Source organism: Phacochoerus africanus, chromosome 11, assembly GCF_016906955.1.
Source record: "Phacochoerus africanus isolate WHEZ1 chromosome 11, ROS_Pafr_v1, whole genome shotgun sequence".
In the NCBI taxonomy this organism is placed as follows: Eukaryota; Metazoa; Chordata; class Mammalia; order Artiodactyla; family Suidae; genus Phacochoerus; species Phacochoerus africanus.
This window is the reverse complement of record NC_062554.1, coordinates 77801362-77821339: the sequence shown is the minus strand read 5'-3', so window position 1 is coordinate 77821339 and position 19978 is coordinate 77801362. Positions and strand designations below refer to the sequence as shown.

Genomic DNA, 19978 nt, shown 5'->3' with positions numbered 1-19978 from the left:
TGTTTTTGCAATGCGCTGGTTTATTTTTTAGAAATACTGATTATAAAAGATTTAATATCTGTAAAGAGGCATACAGATGCAATATATTCACCTCCTAGCTTATCAAAGAGAACATTATGAGTACAAAGTCCCTGAATACCTCTGTCAAATAATATTCCTCATCCCTGCTGAGGTGGTAACTGCTGCCTTGAATTTTGTGTTCATCATTCCTAAGCAATTCTTTATATGTTCACTAAATGATGTTCGTATATTTCAAGAATATATTTTTTGTATGTTATGGTTTCATATTTTATGTACTCTTCTACAACTTGCTTTTTTCATTCAAACTGCCTGTTCAACTTCTTAAACTTCGCTTGAGATGTGTCTTTAAGTTTTACTCAGTTAAACTATTCTAAACACTAGTGTACAGTGTTACTGTGTAATAGCGTTTGACCCCTAAAATACAACTAGAAATGGCTTAATTTGAAAAGTTTTTTACATGTGTCAAATTCAGATGTAATTGTAATATAGTGTGTAACTGTTAAATATATTTGTTTTATTTCAGGTAATAATATAAAGTGTCCTCTCATGCTCTTTCCCTGCCCCTTCTCCCCAAATCATCAACAGTAGAAAAAGAAGAAGAATAAAACATGTCAGGACACAAATGGTAAGTAATTTGTTATCTTTTCTGAATTGAGAGAGGCTAATGAAAGAGGAAGCACATGGTATATGCTCAGTAAATGTCTGTTGAATGAAAAATCAAGTCACAGAAGCAGTTAGCACATATCCAGTGCTGAGTATAGTCAACTTCAATCTCCCTACTAAATGTAATATGAAAACTAATAACCAAAAATATTCTCTAGGAAATTCATTTATGTGTAACTTTTCTCTTGGGAATATAATTATGGCTTTTGTTACCACCTTTTTTTAAGTGTAATAAGATGATACATTTTTTTTGTCTTTTTTTTGTTGTTGTTGTTATTATTTGTTGTTGTTGTTGTTGTTGCTATTTCTTGGGCCGCTCCCTCGGCATATGGAGGTTCCCAGGCTAGGGGTTGAATCGGAGCTGTAGCCACTGGCCTACACCAGAGCCACAGCAATGCGGGATCCAAGCCGCGTCTGCAACCTACACCACAGCTCACAGCAACGCCGGATCGTTAACCCACTGAGCAAGGGCAGGGACCGAACCCGCAACCTCATGGTTCCTAGTCGGATTTGTTAACCACTGCGCCACGACGGGAACTCCATGATACATTTTTTAATCTCTGTCTTATTTACAACTTCTAATATGAGGGTTATAAGGGAATTTTATGTAACTATATAATATAAAATAACTCAGGCTTTATGAACATTCAGGAGTCAGTCATGGCTGGAAGTGGATGATACTGAGTAAAATAGATGTGATAATCACATGGCAATGTTATTTAGCAATGCCATTTACATGCCTATAATGTACCTAAGCAGCATGTTAAACCACTTATCAACTCCAGATCTGCTACAAGCAGTGTTTCTGAACCCTTTTTAAACCCTTCACCAACTGGGCAAGCAGATCTTTGTCATGTTTTACCTCCTCTAATTTGTATCACAAAAAAAGTATAGTGTGTGTTTTCATTTTTCAAAGGTACAATTAATTATAATAAGAAATATACTTTTTAAACCCTCCTCTCTCCGTAGAGAAGCAATCATGTCCAAGTTCTCTGTAACAGCAGATGTCAAACTTTAAAAGAATTTTGCATGTGTTAAAACATAATGAGCTTGAAAAGGTAATTAATAAATGGCTCAGGGATTTGGTTTCCCTGCGTATTCCCATTTGACAGCTTTCAAAGAGTTGTCAGACTGGTCTTCTTTCTTTCTTTCTTTCTTTCTTTCTTTCTTTCTTTCTTTCTTATTTCTTTCTTTTTCTTCTTCTTCTTCCTCCTTCTTCCTTCCTTCCTTCCTTCCTTCCTTCCTTCCTTCCTTCCTTCCTTCCTTCCTTTCTCCTTCTTTCTTCTTTCTTTTGTTGTTCCATCTTGCCTCATTAAGACAGGGGATGGCTTCATTAAGACAGGGGATGACTCTCACCTCCTGGCAGCAGGCTTAGGGCAGTCAGTGGTGAAGTCCCTCACCTAGGAGAGCCCAGTAGGTAGCCCTTCCCGAAGTCTTCCTCCCACTAACTGTACCACTTCATTGCTTGCTACTGAATTGCAGGGGCTATGGAGGACAGTGAAATGCACACTACCCTGGGATTTAGAGGCTTGGATTTTTTTTTTCCGGCCATGCCCACAGCATGTGGCAGTTCTTGGACCAGGGATCGAACCCTCACCACAGCAGTGACCCAAGCCACCGCAGTGACAATGTTGGGATTCTTAACTTGCTGAGCCATCAGGGAACTCCTAGAGGCTTGGATTTCAATCTTTGGTGATCTGGGGCAAGATTCTTAACCTTTTGAAACCTAAGATTCTTCATTTGTTAAATGACAGGAGAGAGGCTCATTCACTAGATCTCTAAAGTCCTTTTTTCCTTTTTTCCCCCTCAAAATGGACACTTTTTTACTGTTAATCCATGACCTTTGACCAAAATACACACACACACACACACACACACACACACAATAGGAAGAAGTCCACCCTGTTCCTTACTCTTGAAAATTCCTTTCCCCATTATAACCACTGTTTGGGGGAATATATTCTTCCTGTCTTTTAATGCACATACTATGTTGAGGGATTATCTTTTATGTAAAAGTTCTACCTGTTTTCATCTTACTTTCTCTGATTTAAGCTTATAATGAAACCCTTTTAACTTATATATTTATTTTTTAAATTTTATTATTTTTTATTACTCAAATACATTTATCACATCTGTAGTTGTATAAAGATCATCACAATCCAGTTTCACAGGATTTCTATCCCATAACCCAAGCACATCTCCCGACCCCCAGAACTGTCTCCTCTGGAGACTGTAAGTTTTTCAATGTCTGTGAGTCAGCATCTGTTCTGCAAAGAAGTTCCGTCTGTCCTTTTTTCAGGTTCCACATGTCAGTGAAAGCATTTGATGTTGGTGTCTCATTGTATGGCTGACTTCACTTAGCATGATAATTTCTAGGTCCATCCATGTTGCTAAGAATGCCGGTATTTTGTTCATTTTAATGGCTGAGTAATATTCCATTGTGTATATGTATCACATTTTCTTTTTTTTTTTTTGTCTTTTTTTTTTGCTATTTCTTTGGGCCGCTTCCACGGCATATGGAGGCTCCCAGGCTAGGGGTCTAATTGGAGCTATAGCCACAGGCCTATGCCAGAGCCACAGCAACGCGGGATCCGAGCCGCGTCTGCCACCTACACCACAGCTTACGGCAACGCCGGATCGTTAACCCACTGAGCAAGGGCAGGGACCGAACCCGCAACCTCATGGTTCCTAGTCGGATTCGTTAACCACTGCGCCACGACAGGAACTCCTTTTTTTTTTTGTATCACATTTTCTTGACCCACTCCTTGTCGATGGACATTTAGGTTGTTTCCAAGTCTTGGCTATTGAAAAGAGTGCTGCAATGAACATCAGAGTACATGTGTCTTTGCGAGTCATGGTTTTCTCTGGATAGATGCCCAGGAGTGGGATTGCTGGATCAAATGGTAGTTGTATTTTTAGTTTTCTGAGGAATCTCCATACTGCTTTCCACAGTGGCTGCACCAATTTACAATCCCACCAACAGTGTGATAGGGTTCCTTTTTCTCCACACCCTCTCCAGCACTTATTGTTTGTAGACTTTTGGATGATGGCCATTCTGGCTGGTGTAAGGTGGTACCTCATGGTGGTTTTGACTTGCATTTCTCTAATAATGAGTCATGTTGAACATCTTTTCATGGGTTTTTTTGGCTATCTGTATGTCTTCTTTGGAGAACTGTCTGTTTAGATCTTCTGCCCATTTTTGGATGGGGTTGTTTGTTTTTTTGGTATGGAGCTGCAGAAGGTGTTTATAAATTTTGGAGATCAATCCCTTGTCAGCTGATTCACTTGCAAATATTTTCTCCCATTATGTGGGTTGTCTTTTCATTTTGTTTAGGGTTTCCTTTACTGTGCAGAAACTTTTAAGTTTGATTAGGTCCCATTTGTTTATTTTTGGTTTTATCATCATTACTCTAAGAGGTGGATCTGAGAAGATGTTAACTTATTTATTTAAAATAAAAATTTTATATATTTAAGGTGAGCAACATGATGATCTGATATTAGTAGTGAAATTATGACCACAGTCAGGCTAATTAACATATTGTCTCCTTTTATAGTTACTATTTTGGGTGTGTGATAAGTACCCGTGAAGAGTAATGCTCCTCTCCGAAGCCTATTTCCAGTGTTCAACACAGTATTGTTTAGTGTGATCCTTGTGTCTATACATTAAATATATAAACTTCTTCAACTTTAAAATAACGGAGAAGGATATAAAGTAAACCATAATAACCCTTGCTAAGGAAGTCATCTGAAACTCTCCTCTGATTTTTTTAAGAACAAATGGTGGGCATTGAAACTTGTAAATGTTATCTGGCAGGAGAGTATAAATTATCAAGTTTTGAGATGCATATTTTGAAATAGTAGTATAAAGCAATTTATGTTTTAGGGCACTAGTCTGGCAGAGTTTGAGTGCTAATGGGATGGAGTGGAAGAGGGTACATGTCTACAGAAGGAGAAGCTGGGGGTCCTGTGTGAGCTTTTAGACAGGAGTGCTAGAAGGAAGGAAGGTGTGGACATAGCAGGGAGCACCAACGACAGACTTTGTGGCAAGATTTGGGAACCCTGGTCACTTTGACAGAATTCCATTTCGTTCTCAGTCGAATTTTTTTCTAATTTCTTCTTAACATACTTTTTGATGGGATCGGTACTGTGCTGCTTCCTGAGGACTGGCCTCCTATCTGTATTTTAAGCATTTATGTTTAAAAGTTTAAAGTTCTAGTATGAGAAATCTGTAATTTTTTGAAAGATTTTTTATTTTTCAGAACTTTATTTGACAGTACTCAGAACACCTAACATGCGATCTACCCTTCTGACAGACATTTAAGTGCATAATATAATGTTGTGAGCTGTGGGCACTGTGTTGCACAGCAGATCTCTAAAACTTATTTATCTTGCACAGCTGAAAGTTTATGTGTGTTGTTTAACAACCTCCCATGTCCTTCTCCCTGCCCAGCCTCTGGGGCCCACCATTCTCTTCTCTGATTCTTTGGGTTTGACTGTGTTAGGTACCTCTGTGACAGACTTTAAGTATGCTATTTTTCAGCTCCTTATCTCAACTTTTCTGTTATCACTTCAGTGGTGTCTATAATGCTAAAGTGGAGAGAACATGGGTGTCTGGCTTTATCTCTGACTCACTGGGGTGCTTGAACCAGTTACCTCCGCCGGCTTGGCCTCACTTTTTCTGCTTCTAAAAGGAGGATGTCCAGTCTTTTGATATTTAAATTCCTCAAGGTTTAGCTTTGTGATTTCCTACAAAAGTTTCTTAATTTCCTCACTTAAATGTATTGAAGTATCACTGATTTACAATGTTGTGTTAATTTCTGCTGCACACCAAACTGATTTAATTACGCACACTTGTTTTTTAATGTATTCTTTTCCATTATGGTTTATCATAGAACATTGAATATATTTCTCTGCGCTGTACAGTAGGACCTTGTTGTTTATCCCCTCCATGTACATACAATAGCTTACATCTGCTAATCCCAACCTCTCACTCTATCCCTCTCCCAAGCCCCTTCCCCTTGGCAACCAAAAGTCTGTTCTCCTTGTCCTGGAATCTGTATTCTGTTTCATAGACAGGTTCGTTTGTGTCATATTTTAGATTCCACTTATAAGTGATATCATGTGATGCTTGTCTTTGACTAACTTCACTTAGTATGATAATCTCTAGGTCCATCCATGTTGCCACAAATGGCATTATTTTGTTCTTTTTTATGGCTGAGTAATGTTCCATTGTATACATGCACCATGTCTTCCTTATCCATTCATCTGTTAATGGATATTTAGGTTGTTTCCATGTCTTGGCTATTGTGAATAGTGCTGCTATGAACATTGAGGTACATGTATCTTTTGGAATTATACTTTTGTCTGGATACATGCCCAGGAGTGGGATTGCTGGATTACATGTTAACTCTCGCCTTAGTTTTCTGAGGAACCTCCATACTGTTTGCCATAGTGGCTATACCATTTCCTTACTAACTTTTAAGGTTTTGGTGTAAGTTAGATGTGGTTGACCTTTTGGTGTAAAAGCCACATAAGAAAGTATTTAAATGTTTGTTAATGTTGTAAATGTTTGGATAAATTTGTTCACACCATAATATCTTAATCTTTTTGAAAGTCATGGGTAAAATGGCTCTTCAAATGCTTTTTAGCAGTTATCCCTGGGACTTACAGGATCGATATGCTCAAGATAAGTCAGTTGTGAATAAAATGCAACAAAAGTATTGGGAAACAAAGCAGGCCTTTATTAAAGCTACAGGAAAGAAGGAGGATGAACATGTTGTTGCCTCTGACGCAGACCTGGATGCCAAGCTGGAGGTAAGTACTTCATTGCCCTTTGTCCCAGCACAGCTCACCTTGCTTGTGTCAGAGTCTGAGAGTGTGCTTGATGGGCAAGCTGGGTTGTGCTTTGTATTTGAAAACATATTGCAAACAGCTCGTTCTTGAGGACAATCTAGGATCAGATAAATTTAATCCCATCATATTTCTTTTTAAAAACCCATAAATTCTCCTGTCTCCACCCGTATGCCTCAGTTAATATGTTTTCCAAGTACTTTGTTGGAATGCATGGAATGTGGTAAATTCTCAATAACTATTTGTTGAAAAAAATGAATGCAATCAAAGAGCCACTGCTGCTGATAATGACACTAAGGTTAGGCATATATTTACATTAAAAAAATAAAAAAGAGCAAAAGGTCCTGGAAAAGTGAGTCTAATAAGTTTGCAGTGAATCCTGGAAAATTGTAGAATGAACTAATTAATATTTAGTTAGTTAATACAGAAAGCTGAATTCATATCTGATTGGTCCTTGAATACTAGTATACCTGCTAAAAGGCCCACTAATTACCTTCCTTGCTGGACGTTCTGCCAATACTTGAGATCAGAATTCTAAAAGCATACTTATCACTTCTGTGAATGACAGGGCACGGAGGGAAATTATATGTCTCGTAGTCTGACAAGAATTCAGAATGACAGCTAAATTTAATACATAGGCTAAAGTTGGTGAGCCAATCATTTAATGGGACAAAAATTAAAAGCTCATAATTTCAAAAAGCTTTCTGGGAAGGGTGGTCCGGATGGTGGAAACCATGGTTAATCTGGAACAGAGAGGTTAAAGGAAGATGTGCTAGTTTTGGATTCTATGGGAAGGCCTGTCATGTGGAAGAGGGCTAAGGTTTATTCTGTGCATCTGAGGGTAGAACCAGAGCCGGGGCCACCGTTCATGGTACTCATCTCTCATGGATTTTTCTCAAGTGTTCGTTGGTCTGCTTGCCCTCCTTCCACTGGGAGGTCAGACTCCATGTCCACCTATTCACTGCTGTCCCCTCAGCCAGACACACAGGACTCATTCAGCAAGTATTAACTGATTGAGTGTACATGTTATTGCAATTAAGATTAATTCCCAGCCCTTTGGTCAGTGGAATTGTTCTAACAGAAGCTGGGTTTGACAGAGATGTTCTAATGGAGATCACTGCAACAGAGAAAAGTGGAACCAGGAGCCTCTATTCTGAATTTAGTGTTCTCAGTAGACTTGAATTGCTTATAAGTTGCATGTACTCTTCACATCTTAGAGATTTATTTTTTTCGTCTTAACAACCTAGTAAATCCAAGCATTATTCAAAAAGTAATTTAATGTGTTAATTTCTAGTATATGAAACATAGTACAGTAATTTTATATTTATGTTAGGCTCTTGCAGCAGCATTTTCACTGAACCAACTGTACTTGAATCAAAACAGCTGCTGTCCGAGACATATGGCATCCAAAGTCCTTAACTGTGACTAATAATTTTACATGTGATGAAGTTGCTGTTGCAGTAATGTTCAGACTGATGTCGATGTTTATAGAGAAAGAGAATGTGTTCCATCAACAAAGCATATGAAGAAGTGCAGTCCATTGTGATGCGCTCTTCAACTAAGTTATACGTAGAAGCCTAGCTTATAAAACAAGAACTTATATTTTGCTGGCAAGAAAAGTTTGTGTGCCCAGCTGTGGTAATAGGCAAATTCGATTACAACCTGTTGGGAAGTTCATAGTGAAATGTGGCACTAAGTTTAAATAAGTGTAAGAATTGCTTGTTAATGAAATCCTTTTCTGAAAAACAGCTCTTAAGTACAAGAACTGACAAAACGATGCTGTGATGACCGAAGTCTTTTAGTGGGTGCCAAGGCAGAGTAGGTTGACTAGCTGGTGAAAATGTTTATCTTATTTTGGGTGTGATTAAAAAGTTTAATTTTCAGATTCATGGAACTAAACTCTCTGGAGGTGTGGGTTTTGTTGCATTTAATTTATACTTCCATTTTTAAAAAGCGAACAGTAACAACAGACTAGCTCTCGAACATATCTTTTGAATATCCTTGCTCCTGTGTTCAGGAATTGCTATGTGTTGATGGTTGGTGACCCAGAATACCTCTAATCAAGTATTTTGTTAAGGAACATGCTCAGACTGTTGGTTTTCTGTTTCATTTTACAGTAAAGGGTTTTCATTTTTGTTTTCCTAAACACGTAGAGAATGCAGTGTAATAAAATGAGATTTAGTAAAATTTGCATCCTTCATGACCAAGATTTATCATAGCATTCCTGGGAATAGTTTTTAATCTGTTAAGTATAGATGCATGAGTTCATTTTTATTAGAAGAGTTGGTCATATGTATTTTGAAGCAGATTTCTGTTTTTGAATCAGATGGTGAAGTGCTTTGTAAGACCAGGATGTAGTTGCTATATCACTGGGGTCAGTGAGCAGGTGGAGGCAGAAGAGAGGGAAAGCCTAGCCCTGGGGGCTCTTCGGAGGCACATTGTGTGCCAGATTTTCTGATTGATGCCAGCCCTGGTCTCTGAGTTAGTGGACAGAGAGTGGACCAAGTGTGAAGTCCCTGTTCTGTCTTCTCTTCCATTTCTGAAGTAAAGACCAGAACCACCATAAATTAAAATCTAGTTAGACTCTTCTCCACACGGCCCACCTGCTTTTCCCTTAATTTTCTCTGATTTGGCTATAGCATGACATTAGGTTTTTTTCTCTGTGTATTTTATGAAATAATTGGGAAAATAAGAAGTGATGGGGCTGCTAGCTAAACTCCATTTTACCAGATGTCTCCTAAGCAGACAGAACATTCAGCTGATTGATTTCTGTTTGTTTTTATAGAGTTGTTTAAGCATGCCATAAAATACATTAGGATCACAAAATAAGCTAATGTTGTATTTTAAATATGATGCTTAATTGGCAGATCCTCCATTAAAAAAAAAAAGACAGCAAGTGGTAAAAGAAATAAATTAGATTATAAATGAATATTGGGTCTCTGGTTTACCAAGTCCTCTAATTGGGCTCTTCACTTAGGATTTCTGTTTTACAGCTATTATATCAGTAGTCTGGAGGAAATTATCCTTCTGCAGATCTCAATTTAGATGGGGAATTCCAGTAAATATAGACTATAATAGGAGCATATTTAAAAGGTTTGGTCAGAGTTTTTGTACTGTATACCACGAAGCTCACTACTTAGGCCTGTGATCTTGTTTTTAGTGGACAAATCAAACACTCTGGTTAGTGTATAGTTATTCAGTGTAATTATTTTTTATTTCACTGCCGTTTTATTTAGCATTTTGTTTGTGTTTTTATTATAGCTCTTTCACTCGATTCAGAGAACCTGTCTGGACTTGTCTAAAGCTATTGTTCTCTATCAAAAAAGAATATGTTGTAAGTATTCCCTAAGTATAACTATTGACCAAACAGACAGTAAGAAACAGGATATTTTGCTTTAATACATAATTGTATATGTTTAGCAAGCAAGACACGTCAACTACTATTTAGGAGTACCTGTCTTTAGTCTATGTTAACTGGTGGGGTAGGATCTTTAATAATTTTATCAGGAATCTTTTACCTTTCAGTGGTGCTTGCCTTGCAAGGCTGTTTTCCTTTCTTTTTTTGTTTTGTTTTGTTTGTCTTTTTTGGCCCCACCTGCAGCATATGAAGTTCCTAGGCTAGGGGTCCTATCAGAGCTGCCAATGTACGCCACAGCCACAGCAACGCCAGATCCGAGCCCTGTCTGCAGCCTACACCACAGCTCATGGCAACACCAGATCCTTAACCTACTAAGCAAGACCAGGGATCAAACCTGCGTCCTCATGGATGCTAGTCAGGTTCATTTTCACTGAGCCACGGTGGTAACTACCTGTTTACCTTTGATTGAAAGTACCATAACAGAAGAATTTTGCATTGAGTCTACTATGAATAAGTATCTCCAATTATTTTCCAAGTTATAAAAAAGTTTTTTCAGTTTTATATCTTAGGATTTTAAAATTTGGAGTTGTTTCTATTTGATTGCCTGGAGTCTCATATCCACTTTTGTTTCTCTTAAAATAACCAAGTGGTGAGAGAAGGCACTACAGTTAATTCATTGACTATATTTTGTTGGCAAGCACTCTTTTATGAATATTTTTTATGTTGCATATCAGGTTATTTAAGGGACAAGATTTTCCTATGGTCATCCCATCTTAAAATCATTATCAACAAAATTACCTCCGAAATGCTAAATATCAAGTTGTATGCTAGCATGTTTTAAAGTTTCCATTTTTAGATCACTTAAGAGTGCAGTTTCTATATTTCTGAGACTAAACTATGAGAAGTTTGTCTCTTTTTCACTACTGCCAAACGCCTTTCCAGAAATCATAAATTAACAATCTGTTATTTTCCTTTATTAGTAATCTTTTATGAAGACTATTTGGGAGAAGTACAAAATCCTAGGGCTTAGACGCAGAATTTTGTAAATTTTTTATGTTACTACTTACTAAGGTTTTCTCCAGGGCTGTAACTCCATAGTAATGAGCTCTGAGAAAATCAAGATATATGACACACCTACCCCATTTCTCTGTTCCACATCCAGTGTGTGTCAAATGCTGGTCTATTTCGTCAACTAATTTGCTTTCAGATTCTCCTTTCTTTCCCCTTTACAGCCACTGCCTTCATTGAGGCACGTCAGCTTCCCCACTAACCTCACTGCCTCCACCCCATTGTCTATACTGCAATCAGAGAGCAATCAGCAATCTCCCATAGTGCCAAATGGTCAAAGCTGGGACAATTTGAGCAACCAAATAAATAAGTGCTAGTATTAAGTTATAATCGATGAGGAGTTCCCATCATGGCTCATTAGTAACAAACCCAACTAGTATCCTTGAGGACGCAGGTTTGATCCCTGGCCTCGTTCAATGGGTTAAGGATCCAGTGTTGCCATGAGTTATGGTATAGGTTTCAGACGTGTCTTGGATCCTACAGCATTGTTGTGGCTGTGGCATAGACTGGCAGCTGCAGCTCTGATTTAACCCCTAACCTGGGAACTTCCATATGCTGTGGGTGCAGCCCTTAAAAGACAAAAAAAAAAAAAAAAAAGTTACAATCCATGAAGTAAAACAAATGTCCATTAAGTCTGTATGGAAATAAACAAACAAATGAGGGAGAAGAGACAGCTCTTCCTTATGAAGTAATTCCAATTAATAAATATAGAAAGAATCAGGGAACCACAAAATCACCATTAGGCAAACGCCACAGTAAGATCTGTGGCAGGCAAGATTCACAGAAAGATGTTTTAGTGTAAGTTTGAGGAGAAACTGGATATTTGCATAGTCTTCTGCATCTACTCCCAAGATTTTTTAATAATTACAAAAGGAAAAATACCATAGTTTTTACACTGGCAAAACTCAATAGACAAGACCTGAACCAAATGATGGAGGTTAACATAATAATAATGTGTGTTAATCTCATGTATCCCTGATATTATGCACTAGGGAGGGCAGTCCACCTCCGTGGTTTCCTCCCCCCAAGTCTGTCTGCAACCCCAGTCTAATTGTGAGAAAGCAGACACACCCGAATTGCTGGACAGTGCACAGAATACCTGACCAATACCCTTAAAGAACATCAAAGTCAAAAGGACAAAGACTGAGGAATTGTCACAGATTGAAGGAGACCACAGGGACTTGACAACTCAATGTAGTGGGGCATCCTGGAACAGAAAAAGAACAGTAATGGGAACACTAGGAAAATTCACATAAGATTGTGCTTCAGAGAGTAGTATTGTACCAATGCTGTTTTCCTTGTTCTGATCATGGTACCAGGGTTATGTAAGATGCTAAGATTAGGGGAAGCTGAAGAAGAATACACAGGGGCACTGTATCCTACTTACAGTATTTCTATTAGCCTGAAATGATTTCAAACTAAAGGTTTTTTTTTTTAATGTACATTGGATCATATTGTTCCTTTGCTGAAAAGTCTCTGATAAAACTTAAAGTAAGATGTATGCTTCTCTACCATGGCTAACAAGTTCCTAAACAACCCCACTCAGGCCAGCCTCTTTTGCTCTTACACATCATGTGACTCTTTTGCCTTTACTGTCTCCTCCATCTGGGATGTCTCTGCCTTCATTGCTTCTGTCATGGCACCTTGTCCTTCAGAGCTCAGCATAATGGTCACCTGCTGAGAGATGCCCTCCCTAGCCACCCAGCCCCCTCTCTTGTTTGGTATTTTTCTTTAAAAAAAATTTTTTTTTCTTTTTCTTTTTTACTTTTTACATCTGCACCTGCAGCATATGGAAGTTCCCAAGCTAGGGACTGAATCAGAGCTGCACCTGCGGGCTTATGCCACAGCCACAGCAACACCAGATCTGAGCCACATCTGTGACCTACATCACAGCTCACAGCAACACTCCATCCTTCACCCACTGAGAAAGGCCAGGGATCCAACCTGCATCCTCACAGGCACTATGCGTGTTCTTAACCCGCTGAGCCATAATAGGAACTCCTTGCCTGGTATTTTTCTTTCAGTGTTTTGAGTGTGTTTTGAGCTTTGTACTTTTTGTTTTCCGTCTCCTGTCCCTTGAACATAGGCACATCAGAGCAGGGTCCTTATGTGTCTTGTTCACCTCTTTATTCACAGTGGCAAGAACAGTGCCTAGTACATAGTAGATCATCCATAAATCTGCACTAAGTGAATTAAAGCTGCCAAGCTAATTGGCTTTACACTTCTTTAGTTGCCTTTTCAGTGCACATCTGGAAATCCAATCAGCAATTAAATATGAATAAATTTGTATTTATCTCTGACTTAAGTCACAGGTAAGTGAAACCTTAAAAATAGAAACACTTCAGTTATCTGATACCCATGTGGCATCTGCATTTTAAACTTCTATACATTTATTTCAGCATTTGAATTTTAAAATTAAAATTAAGGAACTAACATCCCTTGGAAAATGACACAGTCATCACTAAGTCATCCAATGTGAAGCCTCATGCAGCTCAAACTTTTGCCACCACCCCTGAGCAGCACTGCCCATTAATCTGAGCTCAGTCCTTAAAATGAAACCTGTCTTCCTCCCCAGGTTTAATCCTCAAGTGTGTAAAATAACCAAAAATGAACTCTTAAATGCTTCAATCTGCTTAGGTTTATTTAAGAACAGGTACCTTTCTCCACCCTCATAGTCATCCAGGTACCATGAATTGGTTTCCTCCTAGGCTTAAGCTCACATGTTCATTTGTATGTGACTTGAGCTTTCAAGATAAAACAGGTGACAGTAGCCTCACATTATTACAAACAAAAACATGAAATTGTTTCTCATTGTGCAGTCAAATGCATCCCATATTAGTAAGTGGAAAGAAGGAAGAATGGAAGGTATTAAAAAAAAAAAAAAAACTTCTTATACTTACAGGAATTTTTAAAAACTTCCTAGAACCATGGCAAACACAGCAAAAAACAAAAACAAACAAAAATCCAGTTAAAGTGAAGTAAAATACACAGGGATAATAAGGCCAAAATTATAGTTAATTCAATTTCACAGTCATTTAACTTATGGCCTAATAAGACTTTATGGTCAGCCTTGCAAATCTGCAGTTCGGATGCCGTCCCTCTCCTGAGTAAGCTTGGATTCTCCAGGGAGAGGTAGACACACGCCTGCCCGTGAACACTCCAGTTCTGGGTGCCGAGAGGGTGCTGCTTTCACAAAGAAAGAGGGATCAACTGCCTCACAGAAGTAGCTTTTGAACTAGACTTTGACCAGTGAACTTGATTTTAAGAGACAGAAGAGGAAGGAGGGTAGTTATTGACCCTCAAGAAGAATGGATCTAAAAGCCTCTTCTCCATGCAATGTTGAGCATGAATTACAGTCACAAATAAGGAAGCAGAGCAGCTTTAACCTTCACCTTTGGATTCCTGGTTCCCAGCTAGCGTTTTACAGCTATTGCTGGGGAAGTTGTGTCAGGAATAGGGTGTGTGCTGAAAGAAGTCGATTGTTCATGAAAACGGACAATTCTGGTGCATTTAAAAAGCATTTTTAGAGATCAGGGATTGGTAAGTGCATCAATGCAGAAATGTGAAATAAGAGTGGTATTCAAAGTATGTCCCCAGCAAAGGTTGTATTTACAGAAAAATTTTAGGAAGCTCGGTGTCACTGCTGGCCAGTGGCTCGGCTATTGGTGGATGTGCATTGTGACCAGTGGCTGCAGAACACCCTGCATGTCCATTGTGTGGATGCACCACATTGATTAAATCAACTCCCAAGGTAGGGAAAGGGAGTATTTTGCTCTTATAAATAACTCCGTGATTGTATTTATATAGACATCCTTGTGCCTATTTTACTACTTTCTCAGGATGTGCTCCTAACAGAAGTGCAATGTCAAAAGACATATACAATTCTGAGTTTTTAATATTTACTGCCAAATCCATCTCTAGAGAGCTTGTAGCCATCACTTTCTCACCGAGTGCCCTCTGAGGTTGTCTTTAAAAATAAAGCCCCCCAAAAGCCAAATATATAAAACTATTGAATCATCCTGTTGAACATCTGAAACTAATAGTGTTGTATGTGTATGTCAGTTGTACTTCAAGAAAAAAAAGAAAAAGAAAAAGGTCAAGATTAGGCATAACCAATTCAGATTGGGTTCCAGCTGCCCATTTAAAAAAAAAAGTACCAACCAAATCATCAACTTGATTACCTACATATCCTCAATTACTGCCCCCTCCTCCTCCAGCCAAAAACCTAGGCCACAGGTAACATATTTTAATTGCTTTACAATCCAGAGGACTGTAACTCAGAAAGCAGAGATCAAAAAGTCAGCCAGAGGGAACAGCAGGAAGAAACTGGCCCCATGTTAAAGACGGCCACAAGAGATTCCCACAGCCATACTTGACAAACCCAACTTTTTAATTTCAGCTCAAAGCAGCACATTATCGGCTCGCTTTTCAGTACAGAGGTCATTTTCTGGTTCTGATTACAGGGCACCCAACGCACTGACAGATGCACTCAAGTGAATTGGATCTCTCATTTCGTAAATGGAAGGACAGCATGAAAGTGAAAAGCGGTGGGGGGGTAGGGGGGCTTACCTTGTAACCTGCCACTTGGATTTAATTTCGTCTCATCTTTGCCGCTAGAAGAGAGGGGACCTTGTGATTTGTCTCCCTCCTCTCTGTAATAAAAATGCTCATTGTTCACAGCTCCTTTTGGTTTTCTCTTCATCAGTCTTGTCTCAGGAAGAAAACGAACTGGGAAAATTCCTCCGATCCCAAGGCTTCCAAGATAAAACCAGAGCAGGGAAAATGATGCAAGCAACAGGAAAGGCCCTCTGCTTTTCTTCCCAGCAAAGGTGTGTGTCCTTCACTGGGGTTCAACTGGGGGAGGTCTGCTGAGAATCAGGCAACTCGCTCATGAAGGAGGACCTCCCCATGGTCTTCAGAAGGCTCTTGCCTGAGATTGAAGAGCTATGCCTTTCACAGTTGTTAGTCTGTTTGTACTTAACTCTTGATTAAGATAACACATATAATCTTTTTCCTTCCCTATTAATTTTTTAAATGTTTTCATATTTCTTCTGGTCTATAGTTACACGCCAATCACTGTGAATACTATCCTAGGCTTGTATTTGACCTTAAGTATTACTCATAGCAAGCAGTTTGGTCCCCTTCCAGCAGCTGATTAAAGCAGGAGCCTAATGAGACCAGGCGGAAAGGTTCCCTGTCTGCTTTCTGGGGGCCAGTTAGCTTTAGAGAGATGATGTTCAAGATACTCGCCCCTGTTCTGCTCAGATCCTGGACCAGCAGCATCAGCAGCCTCACTTAGGACCTTGTTGAATATGCAGACTCTAGGCCTCATCCCAGAACTGCTGAAGCCCAATCTGTGTTTCATTGGGTCCCCAGTTCTTTTCAATGCACATTCAAGTTTGAGAAGCTCTGGTGCAGAGAACGTTGTAATAGATCAGTGGGTTTTTTTTTTTTTTTTAACACTACCATACCTCATATTTATGGTCGATGTATAAACAGGAGCCACTGCATCTAGTCGTGTTTTATGTCTGAGAAGGTGACACTCTCTTTTTCCTCCTTCTGCTGTAAATAACAAGCCCCCCACCAAACGTCACTCGCTCATATTAGTCAGGATTATACCTAAAGAAGGCTTGTAGGTAGCTTCCAAAAATATTCAAGCTACAAAAATTTCTCTTATTCGAATTGTTCAATATTTTCTTCTGTTAATTTCTGCTTTCTTTCCTTGTGGGCCAAGAGTAGGCCATCTGCCTGTTATACAGGTGTTCCTATGAAAACCCAAGAAAGATGGGATAGAAAAATGAGACCAATTATGTCCATTTTTCAGTGGTCCCTCTCCTGGGGATTTTGGTTCTTTCTGATGATGTTTAGACCCTGATTTTGTGGATAATACCAAGTTTCATAGTCGAATGCAATTATTTCCAATAATTCCCTACTCCAGTTTTTCAAGAAAAGTTTTTGTTTACAATCTTGAATTACACCCTTAGAAAATGTTGTCGAAGTATGTAGTTGATTTACACTGTTGTGTTAATTTCTGCTGTACAGCAAATGTCTCAGTTACACATATATTCTTTTTCATATTCTTTTCCATGAATGCTTTATCACAGGGTATTGAATATAGTTCTCTGTGTGAATATTGTCCTTCGATACATTAGGACCTTGTTTATCCTCCCTCTGTATAATAGTTGGCATCTGATAATCCCAGACCCCCACTCCATCTCATTCCCACCACCCTCTCCCCTTGGCAACCACAAGTCTGTTCTCCCTGTCTATGAATTTGTTTCTGTTTCATAGGTAGGTTCATTTGTGTTGTATTTTTGATTCCACATGTAAGTGATATCATATGGTATTTGTCTTTCTGACTTACTTCACTCAGTACGATCATCTCTAGGTCCATCCATGTTGCTGCAGATGGCACTGCTTCATTCTTTATTATGGCTGAGCAACACTGAATTGCACATTTTAATCTTGTTTGTAACTGTTTTCCTTGTAAAATTAAACATACTCATTCTCAAAAAAATTTAAAACAAGAACAAACCAAAAGGAGAAAATTAAAAAACAGATCAACTTTTACTAACAGAGACTGACCCGCTTTAACCCCTTGATAGATACTTTCCATGCATATATGCTTTCCCTAGTCTTAAAAGGATTCTTGATTTGGAAAAGTCTTTTATAAATTATCATATTTTTAAACATATAATATCACTAATTTCAGTGGGAAAAATTCTTGTACATTCCTTCATGCCAAAATTAACATCCATTTATGGGAAATAAGCCAAATCCCTAAATTCAGTCACCATCAGAGTTATCATTACTGGTCATATCATTATTTTATAATGTGGCTATCCCGTTCTATGCTTTCATAGTTAAGTACCAAATTATCTCACAGAGTGTATGGTACCTTAAGTTTATGTAGTCTAACCTTTGGAGACAGACAAAAACAGTAAAAGAAATCAACCAAAACAATACAAATGATACATGAGAGTATCACTATTATAACCCAGCAAACCACTCTGTATCCATAAATTAATGCAGCTCAGAGAGTGTTGCAATTTGGAAGGTGGCTTCCTGCAAGATGACCCTGATTTCATGGTACTCAGCTGATCCCTGGGTCCTCTACACATGAGGGAAGTAAGGAAAATTATGACAAACTCTCATAAAGTTGAGTTCTCAAACCTCAAATGGACATAGTTTGAATTTGCCAGAATATATTTTAATATAAATAGTATCTTACATTTTTTATGATTTTTATTTATTCATTATAGTTGATTTACAGTGCCCTGTCATTTCTACTATACAGCAAAGTGACCCAGTCATATATATATATATATATAACATGTATCTCTATATACATATATATGTATATTCTTTTCCTCACATTATCCTCCATCATGTTCCATCATAAGAGACTAGATACAGTTCCCTCTGCTATACAGCAAGATCTCATTTCTTACCCACTCCAAATGCAATGGTTTACATCTATTAACCCCAAGCTCCCGGTCCATCCACTTCCTTCCCCTCCCCATTGGCAACCACAAGTCTGTTCTCCAAGTCCATGAGTTTCTTTTCTGTGGAAAGGTTCATTTGTGCTGTATATTAGATTCCAGATATAAGTGATACCATATGGTATTTGTCTTTCTGACTTCACTTAATATGAGAGTCTCTAGTTCCATCCATGTTACTTCAAATGACCAGTTTTTATATAATATTGCATACTGATTATTTAATAAATTGATTTTTCATTCAATTAATCCTAACATTTTTATGTCCATGTAATTCTTTAAAAAAAAAATCCATAGCAATGCATTCCATTATCTGGAATAATACATTTAACCCTAGCCCTCTGCCCAGTACCTATGTCATTTCTACCTTTTCCTACTAAAGAATACATGTTTTTGGACTAGACCTTTAGGCACTTTATTAGTGTTCCCATCAGGTAGATTTTAATGAATGAAAACTTGGGCCAGTCTTTCACTGAAGCTTGATGTTTGTGGTTATTAAATGTTTTTCTTGGTGTAGACTCAATCTCTGGTATCACAAGTGAGTGGGTTTTCACTTTTCTGATTTTATATAAAACAAATTACAGACAAAAGTGAGGTGACTTTATATGCCTTTGTCTTTTATTCAAGATCTTAACATCTATCACCATGTCATTACACCTTCAAAGGTTTCTAACTTTACAACAAAGAATATTGTATTCACAAAACTCTGTTTCAGCCAATTTAGGGAAATTGGCAAACTCTAAAGGAAGAGACAAAGGGGACCAGAAATGAACAGGATCCTTAGGGGGACAGCTGAGGACTCTTTCCTTAAATAGAATTCTCCAATTTTATAAACCTTCTCCACCAGCATTTGTTTTACTGAATTATTGGGTAATCATTGCTACAACAGCCCATTCAGTGTGATGCAAAGTGAGTATTAAATTTAATCCAATTTAATGGTGATAAAACACAAGCTTACTTTATGGCACAACAATATGTCATTGAAAACAGCCAGCAATATCTAGGTAGGATGACATGAGCAAGCTATTTTTAGAGAAGTGCTAAATATTTAAAAACAATGCTTTACAGACAAGAGGAAAACCAGAGAACATAGTAAAAAGGACTTTTAAGCAGTATATTGCCCTATTTGTACTCTTAGCATGTTCTCTGCATATAAGGCAAGGCACACATTGATGGTACTACCAAGAGCTGACACCAGCTCATTGACACCATTGTTCCCTTCACTTTAACAAGTTTGCATGTAAATTGAAATGTAAATATTAACCTTTAAATTTTTTTGAACCTATGCCCCTCAACCTCATGGAGACACCTGTGTTTGAAGAGTATAATACATCTGACATGACTCATTTAGGTAGGAAGATGGAAGAAGCAGTACCCCGTCTCCCCCCAATACAATAAATATTTTATCCAAAGGTTGATATGCATCAAAGATTTTTTGCTCAGTAAATGATGGTGTGCCATGACCAATGTTATAATGATTTTACACCCACTTCATTGTATAATATACATTCATTTCTGG

General features: G+C 38.2%; 1 protein-coding gene across 7 annotated transcripts in view; it reads left to right on the top strand.

The window, feature by feature from the left end:
* The window catches only part of ICA1 (islet cell autoantigen 1), a 149391-nt gene that overhangs the window by 21213 nt on the left and 108200 nt on the right, over window positions 1-19978 (top strand). For 5 of the 7 annotated variants that reach the window (XM_047752363.1, XM_047752359.1, XM_047752362.1 and 2 more), the window contains exons 2-5: window positions 545-646; window positions 6333-6498; window positions 9796-9868; window positions 15666-15789. In XM_047752363.1, the coding sequence (XP_047608319.1) occupies window positions 630-646; window positions 6333-6498; window positions 9796-9868; window positions 15666-15789 (380 nt within the window). In that variant the 5' untranslated portion in view covers window positions 545-629. The remainder of the gene's footprint in view (window positions 1-544; window positions 647-6332; window positions 6499-9795; window positions 9869-15665; window positions 15790-19978) is intronic. The other 2 variants (XM_047752364.1, XM_047752361.1) reach the window with 1 other exon arrangement.